This window comes from Protopterus annectens, chromosome 6.part0, assembly GCF_019279795.1.
Source record: "Protopterus annectens isolate FY-2018-M chromosome 6.part0, PAN1.0, whole genome shotgun sequence".
NCBI lineage: Eukaryota > Metazoa > Chordata > Ceratodontiformes > Protopteridae > Protopterus > Protopterus annectens.
Genome location: NC_056737.1, coordinates 1776635469 through 1776657033, shown reverse-complemented (window position 1 = coordinate 1776657033; position 21565 = coordinate 1776635469). Strand labels below are relative to the sequence as shown.

The following is a 21565-nucleotide window of genomic DNA, read 5'->3' as shown; positions in this document are numbered from 1 at the left end:
ATGCTTAAAAGCCTTTTTGGTGTATTTGCTTTTGTTTGAAGGTATATTTTTGCGTTTCTTATTTGATATATGTATATATATATATAAATATATATATATGTATGTATGTATGTGTGTGTGTGTATATATATATATATATATATATATATATATATATTGCTTCTCATTTGGGAGCCATGTAATGGCATCGGCTGCATGTTTTATACCCCTGACGACCTTATGTCATGGAAGAAGGGACAGCAACCGACGCAGGACCCAAGACTTTGTTAATTAGGCCGACTGAGTGCAACCTGCCAGCAGATTACCCAAATGTAATGACTGCAACAGTGAATACACTCGAACATATACATTTATGGTAAGTGTACACAACTGTACTTTTCAACTTCGATGTTATGGTCTCGATCATAAGAAAGTCAAAGTTTTGAAACTTCGAGCTATAAGATTAGACCAATAGTGTTACATTGTACCGTACAAACACAGTTCAGGTTTCCTAAAACTTTAATCTCTACAGGCACTAAAAGCTCAAGATTGATGAGTAACCGCTCATACATAGGGTGGTTCACTGCTTGAGGAACACTATTTGTAGGCCTTCCTTGCATTGTAGCTGAAATTGATTGAACCCCTGTTGTATGTTTATACATGTTGAATCTGTTGTGTGTGTATCTTTATATGCCAGTGAGTGAAAATAGTTGTCTGTTGTATAACAAACCTTTTCTCCCTGGTCTCCACTGTAGAGGAACTCTACCCAGTTTGGACATCATGCTTAACAGTTTCAAGTAAATAAAGTAATTGTATGGTGGGTGGTTAATTCCAGTTTTATTTTGTTCTTTGCATTTTTTTCCTCTTTAGTTAACAGTACTGATAGAGATTGTGTTGTCTGTTAGTTCTCGGCATTCCGGAGAGTTGGCATTAAAATGATGTGGCATGACCTATTTGTTGTACTTGTTCTTTAATGTTTTATAATTGTGTCTTTACAGCCTGTAAGTAATGCGGATTTCATCATTCCCGTTGAGATTGATGGCATTGAACATCAGGTAAGTGGTTGTTACATCATGACTTGGCACTACAGTCCCTTCTTTCTGAATGGTTTGTGTTAACAATTGGTAAGAGGGTTGATTCAGGATTCTGTATACAAGTCTAAGTTTATGGCCAGTTTACTTTACTCCTTATTTTTTGGGGTGGGGTGGGGGTGGGGCTGCTGAATCATTTTTGAGGAAAACCAAATGTTTACCGTTTCATTTAAAAATGAGTTGGCCTTCACTTTTGTTGAACATGTAGAGTATTGACTAGTAAGTGTTTTCGTTCTGCAGTTGCAGTAAGTATGCAGTGCAGCTTACATCGCACTGCAGTTGCAGTAAGTATGCAGTGTAGCTTACAAAGGCCCAAAAAGTTGTAAACATGCTGATGTACAATAGGGGACCTTTCTTGATTCGGTTCACATTCTACACTAATCAGAATTTGACAATTTTCTGTAAAACCTCACCCTAAGCTTATGTTGGCAGAGTATTAAGTGAGTATGACCAAGGCAGTTTGAGTTTGATTAGTGGCTGAGGCACTCGACAGCACAGGCAGGAGAGGATGGGTGTGTCCATCCTGGGGGTAGTGTGTCCATCCTGGGGGTAGTGTGCAAGTACAGGAGTGTTTACACACTGGCTGAATTTCCCCAGTGCACAGGAGTGCTTACACATTAGCTGAATTTACACAGTGCAGACCATGTTGTACCTTCTCTGAGTAGGCATGGCTTCCCGCTGATGTCAGCCCATAGAGGAGGTGAAAGATGCTGCATTGCTGTTGTCAGATGTTGCTGCTGTGGAGGAAAAGGGAGGTATGGCTTATAGGTATAGAACCCAAACCACCCTGATGACTGACTTAATGATGGTCTCTCCTGGTTAACCCTCACCTAGAGTTGCCACCTTTTCAAATGGCCAAAGTAGGACACTTTCGGTACAAACATCAGATTTTACAAGCTAACACATACCCACGGTCAGTACAAAGGATAGAACTTAACTTTTTTGCCTAAATAGAAGCTTATTCTTGTAGCATTTTAGTTGATTATTCTGTTTCTTGTAACATTTAGGTATTTTGGATACAGAATAACTGTTTTATACAACTATTACATAAAATATAGGAAATAATTATGTCCTACAAACTCAGGACATTTGCCATTTTTAATATTTTTTGTCAGGACACAACTGCCCAAAGAGGGACTGCCCCTCCCAAAGGGGGACAGGTGGTAACCCTACCCTCACCCAAGTAATGGGGAGTAAATGAGCTAGTTGGCTTGGAAGTGGCTGATGACCAGCAGGCAGCAGGGTCAAGCTGGCCAAAAAAATTAAATGTCTTACTGAAGATGTATGCACATCTGTACCCTCAGAAAATGTCTGCACATCTGCACCCCCCCATACCAGTGCACGCTGAGAGCCTGCCAGTTTTTTTTCTGCAAACACTGTTTAGATCACCGAAGAGACATTGAAAGGCAAACATTTAGCTTGAGAGCTTTAGACTTTGGACAGTAACTTGTTAGAGAAATGTGTTTTTTTTTCTTTTGGTTACTTTATTGCATTCTGCTTGTGTTTCCTCAAAGGGGTATTGTAATGTGCAATGAAGAATGATGGATGTTGGAGTTCTTATTCTGTAGTCACATTTTCATTTCTCCAGGAGTAAGAATGCTTGTCCTGGAGAGATTAGTATAAAAGGCTGTAAATGCTTGCAGATTCTTATCGTAAACCGATCTTTCTGAAGTTCAGCAAGTGGCAGCATGTGCTTATGTGTAAGGGGACAGTTTTAGTACCTTGACTTTGTGAGATTTTCCGTCTGTTTCAGAGAACTTGTCAGGCCTTGCTTGGCGATACTGGTGACTCAACTGAAAAAGTATTATGGCCAGAGCCTGCTTCAAGTAATCCAGGATAGGCTGTTTGTGCTGTAGCCAGCCTGTTCTCGATTACTTGGGTCTGGAGCTGGTTCAAAACACAGTGATCACGGTTACTGTTAAAGCTGTGCCATCACGTACAACTCACGGACGTTGTCTTACTAAAGAAGTGCTGGTAAAGGAACTGCCATAAAGTTTGGGATGATCCCTGTAGAATTCAACATCACCACTGCGCCTCTATATGTTCATCGTGTTACACTGCTGCAGTCATTACACTTGGGTTATCCTGCCGTCAGGTGGTCCCTCAGTCGACCTGAGTTCCAAAGTCTTGGTCCGGCGTCGGTTGCTGTCGCTTCTTCCCTGACGTCAGTGTGACAGGGGTATATAACATGCAGCCGACGCCATTTTCTTCAGTCTTTCTTGCCACGCGGTGCCCGAAGCAAAAGCAGTTCGCAAGTGCCGGTCGGCTGACTCCTGAGATTTTCATTTCCGAATCCAGAACCGAAGTCTTCTACAAAGCTAAGTACTCCATTGGGGAAACTTTTTCTTGCCTCAGACCGATGTCAGTAAAAGTTAATAACTGTATTTCTTGTGGGAAGCAAATACCTCATAAGGATTTCCATTCTTATTGTATTCCATGCCTAGGCCCAGACCACGATGTCACAGGTTGTCGGTTTTGTGCTAGGTTTAACGGGCGCATTATTAAACGTTGGTTTGATTTTGCCCGACATTATTTTGGCAGAAAATTCAATTATACCATGCCGTTGGAACTACCGACGACCGGAATACACAAAAAGGACAAGGACAAGCATCCGAGGCCCAAAACTGACGAAGCCTCTTCTAGGCCAGTCGCCGGTTCTCCGGTTTTCAGCGAGGCGCCTTCGCAGCCCCTGACGACCACTTCTTTAAAACCTTAGGCCGCCTCTGACTCCCACGTGGAGATGGGTGGGCCTTCGGATTCACCAGATTTACAGCCTACCGAGACTAACCCTTCAGAGGGATCCGGAGTAGCTGAACAACCCGTAGCTACAGAGGGTGATGTTCATCGTGCATACAGCTGCAGTCATTACAGATGGGTTATCCTGCCGTCAGGCAGGTCCTCGGTCGGCCGAATTCCAAAGTCTAGGTCCGGCGTCGGTTGTCGTCGCTTATTCCCTGACGTCAGTGCGGCTGGGGTATAAGAGGCAGCCAACGCCATTTTCTTCAGTCTTTCTTGCTGTGCGGTGCCCGAAGCAGAAGCAGTTCGCAAGTGCCGGTCGGCCAGCTCCTGAGATTTACGAAAGTATTTCAGCCGAAGTCTTCTTTAAAGCTAAGTACCCCATTGGGGAAACTTTTCTTGCCTCAGACCGATGTCAGACAAAGTTAATAATTGCATTTCATGTGGGAAGCAAATACCGCATAAGGATTTCCACTCTTTCTGTATACTTTGTTTAGGCCCAGACCACGATGTCTCAGCCTGCCGTTTTTGTGCTAGATTCAACAAGCGCACTATTAAGCGCCGGGCGGAGTTCGCCCTTCATTATTTTGGCAAAAAATTTAATTATATCATGTCGTCGGATACTCCGACTACAGTTTTGAGCAAAAGACGCAAAGATAAGGACCGACATCCGAGGTCCGCACTGACTACTGAGACCACGCTTAGGCCGACTACCGGTTCTCCGGTTCTCAGCGAGGCGCCTACGCAGCCCCTGAGTACCGATGAAACTACATTACCGGTGACTTCAGTACCCGAGGTCGCAGGCTCCTCAGTCCCCATTCCTACTGCAGATACCGACGCCACTCTTGGCGGGGAAACTCAGACTTTAGACAGGCCTGCCATTTCTGAAGGCGTCTTCAGGCCTTCCACCTTTTCTATTAAATCTTTCACTAAGTCTAAAGCAGCCATGAAAACCAAAAAACAGGGTCCTCAGACCTCCTCTCAAGGCCCCATGCCTAAAAAGCAGATGCTTAAAATGGCTGAGGATCTGATTACTCTTATCAGGGGTTCTCAACCCCCCTCTAACAAAAGACCCAGATTAGAGGAAGACTACCCTTCCTCAGATCAGGCTTCTATTACCTTAGAACACTCTGAGGACCAGGATTACACCTATTCCCCTTTCGAAGACTCTGATGCTGAGGAGTCCATTCCCTCGGTCCCCCCCCCCCCGAGGACTACTCTTTTGGGGAAACCCTGCATACATTGAGGGAACACTTTCACTGGGAAGGCCAAGATTACTCAGATTCCAAGAAAAGGCTCAGGGAATTTCTACTGCTCCCCCAGCATAGGCCCCTGGCTATCCCTCCTGTTTTAGATATTTTGGATGATGTGTACACAGAAGCAATTCTTTGCCTCCAGCTCATGTTAAACCAGACAGGTATTACCGGGTTCCTGATTCTCACCAGTTCTTATATAAAAGCCATACTGCTGACCCAGAAACTATTTCACAGGGTCCCAAGGGAATTAAGGCCTCTACTGCTAAAAACGCATTACCTTCAGAGAGAGATTTCAGAGCATTAGAAAGGTGGGGGAAAAAGGTGTATACCTCGGCCACTTTAACCATGAGGGCATTAAACTGCCAATTCCATATGTTAAAGTACCAACAGTTTTTGTTATCTCAGTTGAAAAGCAAAATGACACAGCCAGAACAACCAGATTTGAAAGAGTTGCAGGATTTGTTGCATGGTGCAGAGCAAGTGGGTAAACATACCTTGCAGTGTGGTTTTGATGCTTTAGAGGCCTCATGTAGAGCTGCTGTTAAGGGGTCTGTTATACGTAGACATGCTTGGCTCAAAGAGCAAACCTTACCAGATCATGTCAAAGCAAAATTATTAGATGTGCCACTTCAAAAAGATGTATTGATGTTCTTCATTCCACATTGCTGCAGTCCTAACTATTGGGGTAGTCCGCTGTCCAGTCGGCCCGAATACCAAAGTATATGGCTGACGTCGGTCAGGGCGCATTAGACTGACGTCAGGGTACTAATGCGCATGACCGACGCCATATCCTCAGTCTTTTGCCGCATGGTCCGATGCAGAAGCAATTTTGCGAGTGCAGGTTGGCGTTCTGAAAATTTCTGAAGTCAGAGTTTCAGACCGAATCAAAGTTGGCTAAGTACCCGTTGGGAATATTTTGGTTTTTCTTGCCTCAGTATTTAACGGATGTCAGAAAAAGTGAATAACTGTATTTCTTGTGGGAAACAGATACCTCATAGGGATTACCATACTTTGTGTATACCTTGTTTAGGGCCTGAGCACGACGTTGTTGGATGCCGTTCTTGTGCTAGATTTAACAAACGCACTATTAAGAGAAGGTTAGATTGTGCCAGGTTAGTGTTTGGGAAGCGTTGTAACTATAAAATGCCGTCGGATGCTCCGGCCGGCTTCGACTAAAAGCAAGGACAAAACAGCAAAGCCTAGGGGAAGAACCGACAGTCCCAGGCGCCGGTTCTTTAGAGCTCAGTGGAGCCGGAGGTTTTGCCAGGTGTTTCTTTGGAGTCTCAGGGAGAGACTTTACTGTTACAGGATGTTTCCTCTCAGGAAGTAGGCCAGGCTGAGGGGGCTTCTCAGGTGGCTGTTCTTCCCTCACTTCCTAAGGTGGTTAGGGCCTCTCCTTCTGTTTCCAAGGCTTCTTTAAGGGGCAGGCCAAGTTTTGCTTCAGTGGGGTTTCTCCTAGTGCTTCAGGGTCTTTGCCTAAGAAACATATGCTTAAAATGGCAGAGGATTTGATTACTATGATAAGGGGTTCTATGCCCCCTCCTGATAAGAGGCCTAGGGTGGAACCTGAGCTTGAGAGTTTTGAACAATGCTCAGAGGCTTCTGAGTCTTGGCTGAAGACTTGCAGGAGTTCCTCCTTATTCTGATTCTGATGTGGATGATTCTACTCCTTCAGCTTCTCCTCCTGAGGATTTTTCATTTTCAGAGACTTTGCATTCCATGAGGGAGCATTTTAAATGGGAAGGCCAAGATTTCTCTGATTCCAGGAAAAGGCTTAGGAGTTCTTGTTTTACCCCAGCATAGGCCTTTAGCTATACCTCCTGTTTTGAATGTGGTGGAAGATGTTTTGCAGAGGCTTCCCTGAATCCTGATTCTTTGCCTCCTGCCCCAGTTAAACCGGATAGGTATTATAGGGTGCCTGAAGCTCATAAGTATCTTTTAAGAGTCCTAGGGCAGACCCGAAACTGTCTCTCAGGGGCCTAAAGGTGTAAAGGCCTCAGTTGTTAAAAATCCTGTCCCTCCTGATAAAGAGGCAAGGGCTTTGGATAGATGGGGAAAGAAAGTGTATACTTCTTCCACTTTAGCCATGAGGCGTTGAATTGTCAGTTCCACATGTTAAAATATCAGAATTATCTTCTTTCACAGTTGAAATCTAAGGTGGATGCTCTGGAAGGTATTGACTGTAAAGAGTTGCAGGATTTAGTTCATGTGTCTGAACAGGTGGGTAAACATTCCTTACAATGTGGTTTTGATGCTGTACAGGCCTCCTCCAGGGTGGCTGCCACTGGTTCTGTTCTTCGTAGGCACGCCTGGTTGAGAGATCAGAATTTAGCTGAGCATGTTAAGACAAGGATTTTGGATGCTCCTTTGCAATCTGATGTGTTGTTTGGTTGCCTGTGGAAGCAGTTTTGAAGAAAATGGAGGACAAGGCTAAATCTATGCAAACTGTTAAAGATTTTTGCAGGTGCAGCCTCGTTTAGTAGAAATTGGCCTGCTAAGGGTTGGACTTATCCTGCTTATGATTCCCAGTCTAGGGGTAGGTCTAGACGTGGTAGGCAGAGCTCAGGGTTCTTTTAGGCCTAGGACAGGAGTTCCCCTGCTCAGACTTCTGGTGAAGGCAGGGGTCAGTCCTTCATCAGCAGACCCAATGACCTGCCTTTTCAGCTGCCAGTTCATTCTCGCCTGGCAGCACCGTTGGGAGGAAGGCTGTCTCTTTTCAAAGAAAATTGGGATTTAGTTACCCAAGACAGATGGGTTCTGGATATCATTCACCACGGTTACAGGTTTTATTTCCATACCTTGCCTCCTTTCAAAGGCATGCCAGACATTCCTCCTCTACAAAGACAAGCAAATTTCTCTGTTACTCCAAATAGGGGCCATTCAGCCAGTTCCTGTGTCAGAAAGGGGCCTAGGATTTTATTCTTGCCTGTTCCTAGTACCGAAGAAGGGGAACACGTGGAGACCAATTTTGGATTTATCTATCCTCAACACTTATCTGGACATTCCCAAGTTCAAAATGTTGACGTTACAACAGCTTTTACCTCTACTGGGCAAAGATCACTGGATGGTAACTTTAGATCTCAAGGAAGCTTACCTTCATGTGCCTATAAGACTAAGTTGCAGAAAGTATCTGCGTTTTCGAGCTGGAAGTTCTCATTATCAGTTCTCTGCATTGCCCTTTGGCTTATCTACTGCCCCAGAGTATTCACAAAGGTTCTGGCTCCAGTGATAGGTTTCTTCAGGCTAAAAGGGATTCAAATCTACCCTTACTTGGGCGATTGCCTGATTCTGGCTCAAGAAAAGGAAGACCTTCTACAGCATCTGGAATATGTCATAGCAGTGCTACGATGCCTAGGGTATTCTGTGAACGAAATAAAGTCCAGTCTAGTACCCTCTCAAGACATGTGCTTTCTGGGTGTGAGACTGAATACAGCAGCCCAGATGGCCTTTTTAACCCCGGACAAACAAACGAATCTTTCCAGTTATTTCCATCAACTATCTCTTCAGTCCGGGCTGACTGCAAGGACAGTCCTTCAAGCCTTAGGGTTCATGGCATCTTGTATTCTGGTGCTTCCCAATGCCAAACTGCATATGAGGAAGCTACAATGGTATCTCAAAAATGTATGGACACAGCACTGCCAGGATTTGGACACTGTCATTCAAATAATACCTTGCATTCAAAAGGAATTTTGTGGTGGGCTCAGGAATGTCACCTAAACAAGGGACTCTCTGTGACCCGGCCAGAAGTCAGATTCTAACGACAGATGCCTCAGACATTGCTTGGGAGCTCATCTAAATGGAAAGTGGATACAAGACAAGTGGCCTGCCAGACTACAGCATCTACATATCAACATGAAAGAGATGTTAGCAGTCCAGTTTGCATTAATGGCTTTCAAGGAGTTACTTCTTCAGGGCAGGTGTTGATTCTAACAGACAACACAACTGTCATGTGGTACATCAACAAACAAGGGGAACACATTCTTACCCATTGTGCAGGCAAGCAATGATTTTATGGGAGACTGCTCAGCTTGCAACTAACTCTTCAGGCAAGGTTTCTGCGGAGCACAGAACTCCTTAGCAGATGTGTTAAGCAGACAAATCATGGATCCCCACAGTGGAAACTGGATCTTCATGTATTTCAAAATTGACAGTGTCATGGGGAACTCCAGACATAGATCTGTTCGCTTCTCCACTAAACCACCAGCTGCCAAAGTTTTGCACAAAGAGGTTTCATCACACAGCTTGGAAAGTGGGCGCTCTTTCTTTCAGTTGGAAAAATCTTCATGTGGTTTCCACCTCTGCCTCTTCTTCCAAAGTGCTTCTAAAGGTCAGACAAGACAAGCCAAGGATGATTTTAATAGCTCCAGATTGGCCTCGGCAGCACTGGTACCCATTACTGAGGAGTCTGGTAAAGAAGCCTCCATGGCCTTTACCCTTGATTCCACACCTGTTGTCTCAGAGAAGGTCACCTGCTCAATGTCAAGCTTCACTCTCTTCATCTAACAGCCTGGCATATTCTGTTTTGAAAGGCAGCAAGTCTCAACTTCCTCAACAAGTTTTAAATGTGATTATGGAAGCCAGGAGACCTAGTACAAGGAAAGTTGAAAAATGGAAGAGATTTTTATTTTGGAGTGCAGCAAACAATTTGGAGATTTGAGCCAAATTTGAGTGTGGCTCTTCAATATCTTACTGAGTTACTGGACAAAGGTTTGTCTTTCTCTTCCATTAAGATTCATGCTGCAATTTCAGCTCACTATGATTGTGACCCACCATTGTTTTCATCCTTTGTTCAAGCAATTTCTTAGAGGGGCAAAGAATATAAGACCCGTGAGAGCTCCTACTCCTGCTTGGGATCTCAATTTTGTGTTGGAGAAACTTACTCTACAACCTTTTGAGCCTCTGGCTACTGCTGAATTGAAATACTTGTCATGGAAGACTGCTTTTTTGTTGGCCATTACTTCTGCAAGAAGGGTTTCTGAGTTACAGGCCCTTATGGCAGTGGAACCTTTTGATTTTTCATAAGGATAGGGTATCTTTACGTACTAATCCTTCCTTTATGCCTAAGGTGGTTTCTAGTGTGGCTTTAAACCAAACTATTCATTTGCCTACTTTTTATGCAGATCCCCAAAATAAAGGGGAAAAGATTTTGCACACTTTAGATGTACACAGGCAATTGCGTTATTATTTGAGCAGGACTAAAGATTTTAGGCAGTCTCAGCAGTTGTTTATTTCTTTTGCTTTGAGTTCTCAGGGCAAGCCTGTGTCAAAACAAACTATTTCTAGATGGATTGGGTGTGCAGTACATTTTGTTATTCCCATCATGGCAAGGAAATTCCAGCTGGGATTAGGCCTCATTCCACTAGGGCTACTGCCACTTCAACAGCATTTCTAACTGCTGTGTCAACTAAGGATATTTTGGAGCCAGCTACTTGGAGTTCAGTGCATACTGCTAAGCATTATCACCTTCCTCTCTACTCTAAGTCTAGGGCTGGTTTTGCCACTGCTATTTTGCAAGGCATGTTGTCAGTTCCTACTTCCTTATGATTTGCCAGCCTCCCTTACCTCTGCTTTGGGATTCTACCCAATAGTTAGGACTGCAGCAATGTGGAATGAAGAACATAGTACAGTTTTGTACCTACCATAAATGTAGATGTTCGAGGATCCACATTGTGTGCAATCAAATTTACCCCCTCCTTCCCTCTGTGTTTAGGGGTGGTTGTGTAGGTGAGGTTATATTCTGCTATTTTGTATATTCTGTATATATATATATATTTTGGTGCAGGTATGTTGAGAGTGTTTGGTTTTTGGCCTTATCTTTTCAGGGTCTTCTGACATCTGGGGCAAGAAAAGACTGAGGATATGACGTCGGTCATGCGCATTAGTACCCTGACGTACTGACGTCAGTCTAATGCGCCCTGACCGCCCAGCCATATACTTTGGGTATCGGGCCGACTGGACAGCGGACTACCCCAATAGTTAGGACTGCAGCAATGTGGATCCTCGAACATCTACATTTATGGTAGGTACAAAACTGTACTTTTGGTGTTAAAGCTGAGGAGGTACTAAAGAAAATGGAGGAAAAAGCGAAATCAATGCAAACAGTGAAAGATTTCCTGCAGGTACAACCTCCACGTTTCAGCAGAAACTGGCCTTCAAAAAATTGGTCCTTTCCAGCCACCGTCCTTTCCAGCCACGGACAGACCTCAAAGGGGCAGATACAGACGCCCAAGGGGTAGAGGGCAACCTCGAGGATCTTACAGAGCAAGACAGTGGCAAGCACCAACCCCAAGAGGTGGAGAAGATAGATCACAGTCATTTAGAAAACAGACACAATGACTTCCCCCTATACCTGCCAAGCAAAGCTTTACTGGCAGCACCTTTGGGCGGAAAACTGGCATTATTCTCAAAAAATTGGCATATTGTTACAAAAGACAAATGGATTCTGGACATTATAGACAGAGGGTACAGGTTCCACTTTCACACCCTTCCACAAATGAGAGGCATGCCAAACCTGCCACAAAATCAAAGGGCAGAGGCACAAAGACAAATTTCCGCTCTCATGGACATGAAAGCGATTCAAGAGGTACCTGCAAAAGAACAAGGTCAAGGTTTTTATTCCAGACTATTCCTGGTACCAAGGAAAGACAAAGATTGGAGACCTATCTTAGACCTATCCATCCTAAACACATATCTACAGGTGCCAAAATTCAAGATGCTCACATTACAGCAGCTTCTTCCCATGCTGGGCAAGGAGTCTTGGCTGGTAACATTGGACCTCAAGGAGGCATACCTGCATGTCCCTATCAGACAAGATTGCAGAAGATACCTCAGATTTCTTGCAGGTTCAACCCATTACCAATTCTCTGCATTGCCCTTTGGCTTATCTACTGCGCCCAGAGTGTTTACGAAATGCCTGGCATCAGTAACCGCCTTCTGCAGACTACAAGGAATACAAATCTACCCATATCTGGATGACTGCCTGATCCAAGCGGACAGCAAGGACATACTATTGCAGCATCTGGCGTTTGTAATAAAACTGTTAAACTTCCTGGGATACACAGTCAACAAAAAGAAATCAAAACTAATACCTTCTCAACACATAATGTTCCTGGGTGCCAGCTTGAATACAACCACCCAGATGGCCTACCTCACGCCAGACAAACAAGGGCAACTGTCTCAATACTTCAGCAAAATGGCAACTTTCACCAGGCTAACTGCAAGGAAAGTCCTGCAGGCTCTGGGATTCATGGCATCTTGCATCCTTCTAATCCCATGTGCAAAGCTGCATATGAGGAAACTTCAATGGTACCTAAAAAAACTTATGGTCTCAACACAGCCACAGCTTGGAAACAATTATACCACTCATTCCATGCCTTCAAAAGGAATTTTTGTGGTGGGCTCAAGCATGCCAAAGAAACACAGGTCTCCCTTTCTGTGTACCTCAAGCAACTCAAATCATCACAACAGACGCCTCAGACTACGCCTGGGGAGCACACATGGCAGATCAGTGCATTCAGGGAAAATGGTCCCAAAAAGAGAAGCACCTACACATCAACCAAAATGAGATGCTAGCCGTGCAAAATGCTCTTATGACCTTCAAAGACCTACTGCATCTAGGCCAGTTATTGATAAGGACAGACAACACCACAGTGATGTGGTACATAAACAAACGGGGGAACTCATTCATACCCCCTGTGCAGGCAAGCCATGACCATATGGAACACAGCACAGGAATTGCAAATTCAACTACAGGCACAATTCCTGCCTGGGAAGGAAAACACACTGACAGACAACCTAAGCAGAAATATGACAGATCCACACGAATGGAAGTTGCATCCTCAAGTTTTCACAAAGATAACTCAGGCATGGGGGCAGCCAGACATAGATCTATTTGCTACCCACAGAAATTACCAGTTGAAAAAATTTTGTTCAAGGACCTATCATCCACAGGCCTGGAAAGTGGACGCACTCTCTTTCAGTTGGGCAACATTGACAGTTTATGCCTTCCTGCTTCTTCCTCTACTGACCAAAGTTCTATTAAAAGCCAGAACAGAGAGGCCGCAAATGATTCTCATTGCTCCAGACTGGCCAAGACAACACTGGTATCCGCTCCTGAAGAGCCTGACACATTCCCCACCATGGATCCTACCTCTAGATGTTCTTCATCTCACATTGCTGCAGTCCTTACATATGGGTAGTCCGCTGTCCTCGGTCGGCCCGAATACCAAAGTATTAGGCTGACGTCGGTCATGGGCGCTCAGATCTGACATCAGTGCATCAGGGTATAAAAGCGCATGACCGACGTCATATCCTCAGTCTTTTTTGCCGCATGGTCCGATGCAGAAGCAGCGTTGCAAGTGCCGTTCGGCGTTCTGAAATTTTCGTATTCTGAGTTTCAGACCGAAACCAAGTTGGGCTAAGTACCCCGGTGGGGAATATTTTTGTTTTTTCTTGCCTCAGTTAATTCCGGATGTCAGAAAAAGTGAATAATTGTATTTCTTGTGGGAAACAGATACCGCATAGGGATTATCACTCTCTTTGCATTCCTTGTTTGGGACCGGACCACGACGTAGTCGGGTGTCGGTTTTGTGCTAGGTTTAATAAGCGCACTATAAAGAAGGTTAGATTGTGCTAGGTTAGTCTTTGGTAAGCGGTGTAATTATAATATGCCGTCGGATCCTCCAACGCTTCCTGAAGGAGCGCAAAGACAAATCCTTGAAACCTAGACAGGTTGATTCGTCCGTTTCGAACGCCGGTCCTGCAGAAGCTACAGTGGAGCAGGTGGATCCGGCTGAAGTTTCTGTTGAGTCTCAGGGGGAAACTTTGATTTTGCAGGATGTGGCCTCACAGGATTCAGGTCTAGCTGAAGGGGCCTCTCAGGTTACTGTTCTCCCTTCTATGCCTAAGGTGGTTAGGCCTTCTGCTACTATTTCTAAGGCTTCTTCTAAGGGCAGGTCTGTTTTGCCTTCCTCTGGTGTCCCTCCAGGTACTTCAGGGTCTGTGCCTAAAAAGCACATGCTTAAAATGGCAGAAGATTTGATTACTTTAATTAGAGGTTCTATGCCCCCTCCTGATAAGAGGCCCAGGGTGGAGCCAGAGTTGGAAAGTTTGGATCAGGCCTCAGATGACTCAGAGTCTTCTGCTGAAGATATTCAAGATTTCCCCCTTATTTGGATTCTGATGCAGAGGATTCCACTCCTTCTGCTTCTCCTCCAGAGGATTTTTCTTTTCAGAAACTCTGCATTCCATGAGGGAGCATTTTAAGTGGGAAGGACAGGATTTCTCTGATTCACGGAAGAGGCTTAGGGAATTCTTGTTTTACCACAGCATAGACCCTTGGCTATACCTCCTGTTTTGGATGTTGTTCAAGATGTTTTCTCGAGGCTTCCCTTAATCCAGATTCTTTGCCTCCTGCGCCAGTTAAACCGGACAGGTATTACAGGGTGCCTGAGGCTCATAAATATCTGTATAAGAGTCCTAGGGCGGACCCAGAAACTATTAGTCAGGGGCCTAAGGGTGTTAGAGCCTCTGTTGTAAAGAATCCGGTTCCTCTAGATAAGGAAGCTAGAGCTTTGGATAGATGGGGTAAGAAGGTGTATACCTCTTCTACTTTAGCAATGAGGGCTTTAAATTGCCAGTTTCATATGTTGAAGTATCAGAATTTCCTCCTTTCTCAGCTAAAATCTAAAGTAGATGCTTTGGCAGAGGGCATAGAGTGTAAAGAATTGCAGGATTTAGTACATGTCTCTGAACAGGTGGGTAAGCATTCTTTGCAGTGTGGTTTTGATGCTGTACAGGCCTCTTCTAGGGTGGCTGCCACTGGTTCAGTTCTTCAGAGGCACGCCTGGCTTAAGGATCAGAATTTGTCCGAGCATGTTAAAACTAGAATTCTGGATGCCCTTTACAGTCTGAAGTTTTGTTTGGTCCCCTGTGGAGTCGGTTTTGAAGAAAATGGAAGACAAGGCTAAGTCTATGCAGACTGTTAAAGATTTTTGCAGGTGCAACCTCCAAAGTTTAGTAGAAATTGGCCTACTAAGGGGTGGACCTACCCTTCTTCTGATTCTCAGTCTAGGGGTAGATCTAGACGTGGCAGGGGCAGAGCTCACAGTACATTCAGGCCTAGAACTTGGAGTTCGCCTGCACAATCTGCAGGTGAGGGCAGGGGCCAGTCCTTTCGTAAACAGGCCCAATGACCTGCATTTTCAGCTGCCAGATTCTTCTTGCCTGGCAGCTCCTTTGGGAGGAAAGTTAGCACTCTTCAAGCAAAACTGGCTTTTAGTCACCCAGGACAAATGGGTATTGGACATTATAAACCGAGGCTACAAGTTCTATTTCCATACATTGCCTCCTTTCAAAGGCATGCCAGACGTTCCTCCTCGGCAAAGGATAGAGGCTCACAAGCAGATTTCTTTACTTCTTCAAATGAGAGCTATACAGCCAGTTCCTCTGTCAGAAGTGGGACTAGGATTTTATTCTCGCCTGTTTCTAGTACCAAAGAAAGGGAATACGTGGAGACCAATTTTGGATTTATCTATCCTCAACACTTATCTGGACATTCCAAAGTTCAAAATGCTGACGTTACAACAGCTTTTACCTCTGTTGGGAAAAGATCACTGGATGGTAACTCTGGATCTCAAAGAGGCTTATCTTCATGTTCCTATCAGGCCCAGTTGCAGGAGGTACCTGCGTTTTCGGGCTGGAAAGTTACATTATCAGTTCGCTGCATTGCCCTTTGGCTTATCTACTGCCCAGAGTGTTCACAAAGGTTCTGGCTCCAGTGATAGCCTTTTCAGGTTAAGAGGAATACAGATTTATCCTTATTTGGACGATTGCCTGCTTATTGCACAACACAAAGACGAACTTCTTCATCATCTACAGTATGTGATGGTAGTGTTAAGATGCCTAGGGTATTCTGTGAACGAAACAAAGTCCAGTCTAGTACCCTCTCAGGACATGTGCTTTCTGGGTGTGAGACTGAATACAGCTTCCCAGATGGCCTTTTTGACCCCGGACAAACAAAGAAGCCTTTCTCTTTATTTCCTTCAAATGTCTCTACAGTCCAGGCTGACTGCAAGGACAGTCCTTCAAGCCTTGGGGTTCATGGCATCTTGTATTCTGGTGCTTCCCAATGCCAAACTGCATATGAGGAAGCTTCAATGGTATCTCAAAATGTATGGACACAACACTGCCAAGATCTAGACACTGTCATTCAGATAATACCTTGCATTCAGAAAGAATTTTTGTGGTGGGCTCAGGAATGTCACCTAAACAAGGGACTCTCTGTGACCCGACCAGAGGCAAGTCAGATTCTAACGACAGATGCCTCGGACAAGGCTTGGGGAGCACACCTCAATGGAAAATGGGTGCAAGACACGTGGCCTGTCAGACTTCAACATTTGCATATCAACTTGAAGGAGATGTTAGCAGTCCAATTTGCATTGATGGCTTTCAAGGATTTACTTCTCCCAGGACAGGTGTTGATTCAAACAGACAACACTACTGTCATGTGGTACATCAACAAGCAAGGGGGAACCCATTCGTACCCTCTTTGCAGGCAAGTGATGATTTTGTGGGAGACTGCTCTCAGTTTACACCTCAATCTTCAGGCAAGGTTTCTACCAGGAGCACAGAACTCCTTAGCAGATGTGTTGAGCAGACAAATTGTGGATCCTCACGAGTGGATACTGGATCCTCATGTGTTTCAAAAGTTGACAGTGTTATGGGGGACTCCAGACATAGATCTGTTCGCTTCTCCACTAAATTACCAGTTGCCAAAGTTTTGCACAAAAATGTTTCATCCAACAGCTTGGAAGGTGGATGCTCTATCATTCAGTTGGAGCAATCTTCATGTCTATGCCTTCCCACCTCTGCCTCTCATTACCAAGGTACTCCTGAAGGCCAGATTAGACAAGCCATCCATGATTCTGATAGCGCCGGATTGGCCTCGACAGCACTGGTACCCACTACTGAGGAGTTTAGTACAGGAGCCTCCATGGCCTCTGCCTTTGATTCCGCATCTTTTGTCTCAGGAGGGCAATCACTTCCTCAATGTCAAGATTCAGTCTCTGCATCTCACAGCCTGGCATATTCTGTTTTAGACCCTGGAGGGTCTCAGCTTCCTCAACAAGTTTTGAATGTTATTTTGGAGGCTAGAAGGCCTAGTACAAGGAAAGTTTACGCTGATAAATGGAGGAGATTTTTTCTTTGGAGCAAAGCGAAGGACTTTGATGTTTCCAAGCCTGATTTAAGTGTTTCTCTTCAATATCTTACTGAGTTATTGGACAAGGGTTTGTCTTTCTCCTCGATAAAGGTTCATGCTGCAGCCATTTCTGCTCACTATGACTGTGACCCTCCTTTATTTTCCCATCCTTTGTTTAAGTAATTTCTTAGACGGGCAAAGAACATAAGACCCCCACGTAGAGCTCCTACTCCTGCTTGGGATCTCAATTTTGTGTTGGAAAAGCTTACTCTACAACCTTTTGAGCCTGCAGCTACTGCCGAGTTAAAGTATTTATCATGGAAGACTGCTTTTTGTTGGCCATTACCTCTGCAAGAAGGGTTTCTGAATTACAGGCCCTTATGGCAGTGGAACCTTTCCTGATTTTTCATAAGGATAGGGTATCTTTGCACTAATCCTTCCTTTATGCCTAAAGTGGTTTCTAGTGTGGCCTTGAACCAAACTATTCATTTGCCTACTTTTTATGCAAACCCCCAAAATAAAGGGGAGAAGATTTTGCATACTTTGGATATTCACAGGCAGTTACGTTATTATTTGAGCAGAACCAAGGGGTTCAGGCAGTCTCAGCAGTTGTTTGTTTCTTTTGCTTTGGGTTCTCAGGGAAAACCTGTTTCAAAATAAACTATTTCTAAATGGATTGGGTTTTGTATTTCTTTCTGTTATTCCCATCATGGTAAGGAGGTTCCGGCTGGAATCAGACCTCATTCCACTAGAGCTACTGCCACTTCTACTGCCTTTCTAAGGGGGGTAGTTACAAAAGATATCTTGGAAGCAGCCACTTGGAGTTCAGTACATACTTTTTCCAAGCATTACCACCTTCCTCTTTATTCTAAGTCTAGGGCTGGATTTGCCACTGCAATATTACAGGGCATTTTAGCAGCCCTACTGCTTTATGATTTTGCCATCCTCCCTTTACCTCTGCTTTGGGATTCTACCCATATGTAAGGACTGCAGCAATGTGAGATGAAGAACATAGTACAGTTTTGTACCTACCATAAATGTAGATGTTCGAAGATCCACATTGCTGCAGTCCAATTTACCCTCCCTCCTTCCCCTCTGTAGTTTGGCATGGTTATAGGGTTTGGGTGATGGTTGTTGTTGGGCATGTTTTTGGGAGGTATCCTGTTTTTGGGCTGTGGCCTTTCTTTTTGGGCCTTCTGACATCTGGGGCAAGAAAAGACTGAGGATATGACGTCGGTCATGTGCTTTTATACCCTGACGCTCTGATGTCAGATCTGAGCGCCCATGACCGACGTCAGCCTAATACTTTGGTATTCGGGCCGACCGAGGACAGCGGACTACCCATATGTAAGGACTGCAGCAATGTGGATCTTCGAACATCTACATTTATGGTAGGTACAAAACTGTACTTTCCTCTTCTGTTGTCCCAGCACAACTACAAAACCCTTCACAGCCAGCTCAAAACCCTAAATGTAGCTGCATGGAGAATTCCTTAATTTCCCAACAGACTCTCCTCTCCAAGGAGGTGCAGGATGTCATCTTGGAGGCCAGAAGACCTTCTACTAGAAAAGCACTCCACCAAATGGAAACGATTTTGTGCCTGGAATCAAGAAAAGGGCCAGAATCCTTGGGTAATAAATATACCTCAAATTTTACAGTACCTAGCTGAGATGTTAAACAGTGGACTTTCCTTCTCCTCCATCAAGATCCACGCTTCAGCCATTTTTACACAATACAACACTGATCCTCCTTTATTCTCACATCCTCTCGTAAGGCAGTTCCTCAGAGGGGCAAAAAATATAAAACCCCCAAGGAAACCACCAGTCCCTGCTTGGGACCTCAACTTCGTATTGGAAAATCTGACCCCCCCCCTCTTTGAGCCAGCTTCTTCAACAGAACTACAATACTTGTCATGGAAAACAGCCTTTCTTCTGGCTATCACCTCAGCATGCAGGGTTTCGGAGCTACAGGCCCTTATGGCTGTGCAACCATTCATCATTTTCCAACAGGACAGGGTTTCCTTACGAACCAACCCTACCTTTATGCCAAAGGTAGTATCCAGTGTAGCTTTGAATCAGACTATCCACTTACCTACCTTTTATCCAAATCCACAAAACAAAGGGGAAAGACTACTACATTCCTTGGACATTCACAGACAACTTCGTTATTATTTGGACAGAACAAAGCCATTCAGGAAATCTGAGCAACTCTTTGTGTCCTATGCTACAGGTGCTCAAGGAAAGGCCATTTCCAAACAGACAATTTCAAAATGGATAGCTCACTGCATACGCTTTTGTTACTCATTTCATGGAAAATCTGTGCCTACATGCATCAGATCCCACTCCACCAAGGCCACAGCTACCTCTGCAGCTTTCCTCAGGGGGGTCCCTACCAAGGACATTTTGGAAGCAGCCACTTGGAGTTCAGTGCACACTTTCTCCAAGCACTATCACCTTCCACTATACTCTTAATCTAGAGCTGGTTTTGCCACAGCAGTCTTGCAGGGCATCCTCTCTCCTCCTAGTTCCACATAGTGCCTACCACCCTTACTTAGCTTTGGGATTCTTCCCATCTGTGATGACTGCAGCTGTATGCACGATGAACATAGTACAGTTTTGTACCTACCATAAATGTAGATGTTAGAGCGCTCATACAGCTGCAGTCCAGGTTCCCCCCCCCTCCGTCCCCTCTTAGGACAGGCCTTATGACAAACACCTTATCATACAACCTATTTGGGGTATTCTTTTATGGTGTATTTGCTTGCAACTACTGTTTTTTGATTTTTCTATATTGTATGTTTGCATAACATTATGTTTTGCCTTCCTTCTGGGGGCACCTGACATCTGGGGCAAGAAAAACTGAAGAAAATGGCGTCAGCTGCCTCTTTTATACCCCAGCCGCACTGACGTCAGGGAAGAAGCGACGACAACCGACGCCGGACCTAGACTTTGGAATTCGGCCGACCGAGGACCCGCCTGACGGCAGGATAACCCATCTGTAATGACTGCAGCTGTATGAGCACTCGAACATCTACATTTAAGGTAGGTACAAAACTGTACTTTTTCAGACCTACTCAGTTAACCATTAAATCTTCTGCGAAGTCTAAAACTCCTTTAAAAACAAAGAAACAAATCCAACATTCACCAGGACAGGCCTCCATGCCTAAGAAACAAATGCTCAAAATGGCCAAAGACTTAATCACCCTGATCAAGGGGTCCCATCCCCATCCTGATAAAAGGCCTAGACAGGATGCAGACTATGACTCCTCCGACCAGGTATCCATCTCTTCAGATTCATTCTCAGACCTAGGATACTCTTTACCCCCTTATGAGGATTCTGATGCTGAGGAATCTATTCCTTCAGCCTCTCTGCCAGAGGACTACTCCTTTAGGGAAACCTTACATACCATGAGGGAGCATTTCCATTGGGAGGGCCAGGATTATTCAGAATCCAAGAAAAGGCTCAGAGATTTCCTTTTATTGCCTCAACACAGACCCCTTGCTATTCCGCCAGTGTTAGTTATTGTGGATGATGTATATACTGAATCCAGTTTAAATCCTGATTCTTTACCTCCTGCTCCAGTTAAGCCTGACAGATACTACAGAGTCTCCTTGACTCTCACAAATGTCTTTATAAAAGCCCTGCTGCTGATCCTGAAACTATTTCTCAGGGCCCCAAAGGGGTTAAGGCCTCCTCAGCAAAGAATTCAGTCCCCTCTGACAGAGATTCCTGAGCATTAGACGGATGGGGGAAGAAAGTATATACATCTGCAACTTTAGCTATGAGGGCCTTAAATTGCCAGTTTCACATGCTAAAATATCAGCAATATTTGATGTCTCAGTTAAAACAAAAAATGCTTCCAAACTCAGATCCTCCAAATTATAAAGAAATGCAGGATTTATTGCATGCAGCTGAACAAGTGGGAAAACATACTTTGCAATGTGGTTTTGATTCATTAGAGGCCTCCTGTAGAGCAGCAGTTACAGGATCTGGCATTAGAAGACATGCTTGGTTAAAAGAACAGACATTACCAGATCATGTTAAAGCAAAGTTATTGGATGCACCTTTGCAGCAGGATGTTTTATTAGAGTTAAGGCAGAAGAGGTATTAAAGAAAATTGAGGATAAGGCAAAATCTATGCAAACGGTGAAGGATTTCTTACAGGTTCAGCCTCCTCGATTTAGTAGAAATTGGCCAACAAAGAATTGGTCCTTTCCAGTTACAGACAGACCTCAAAGGGGAGATACAGACATCCAAGAGGTAGAGGTCAACCACAAGGTCCTTACAGGCCTCGATGGGGTGCA

At 44.5% G+C, this 21565-nt stretch overlaps 1 protein-coding gene across 1 annotated transcript in view; it reads left to right on the top strand.

Moving 5' to 3' along the window:
• The window catches only part of LOC122804932 (carboxy-terminal domain RNA polymerase II polypeptide A small phosphatase 1-like), a 773332-nt gene that overhangs the window by 499645 nt on the left and 252122 nt on the right, over positions 1-21565 (top strand). Inside the window, exon 4 of the mRNA XM_044075150.1 lies at positions 978-1034. Within this exon, the coding sequence (XP_043931085.1) occupies positions 978-1034 (57 nt within the window). The remainder of the gene's footprint in view (positions 1-977; positions 1035-21565) is intronic.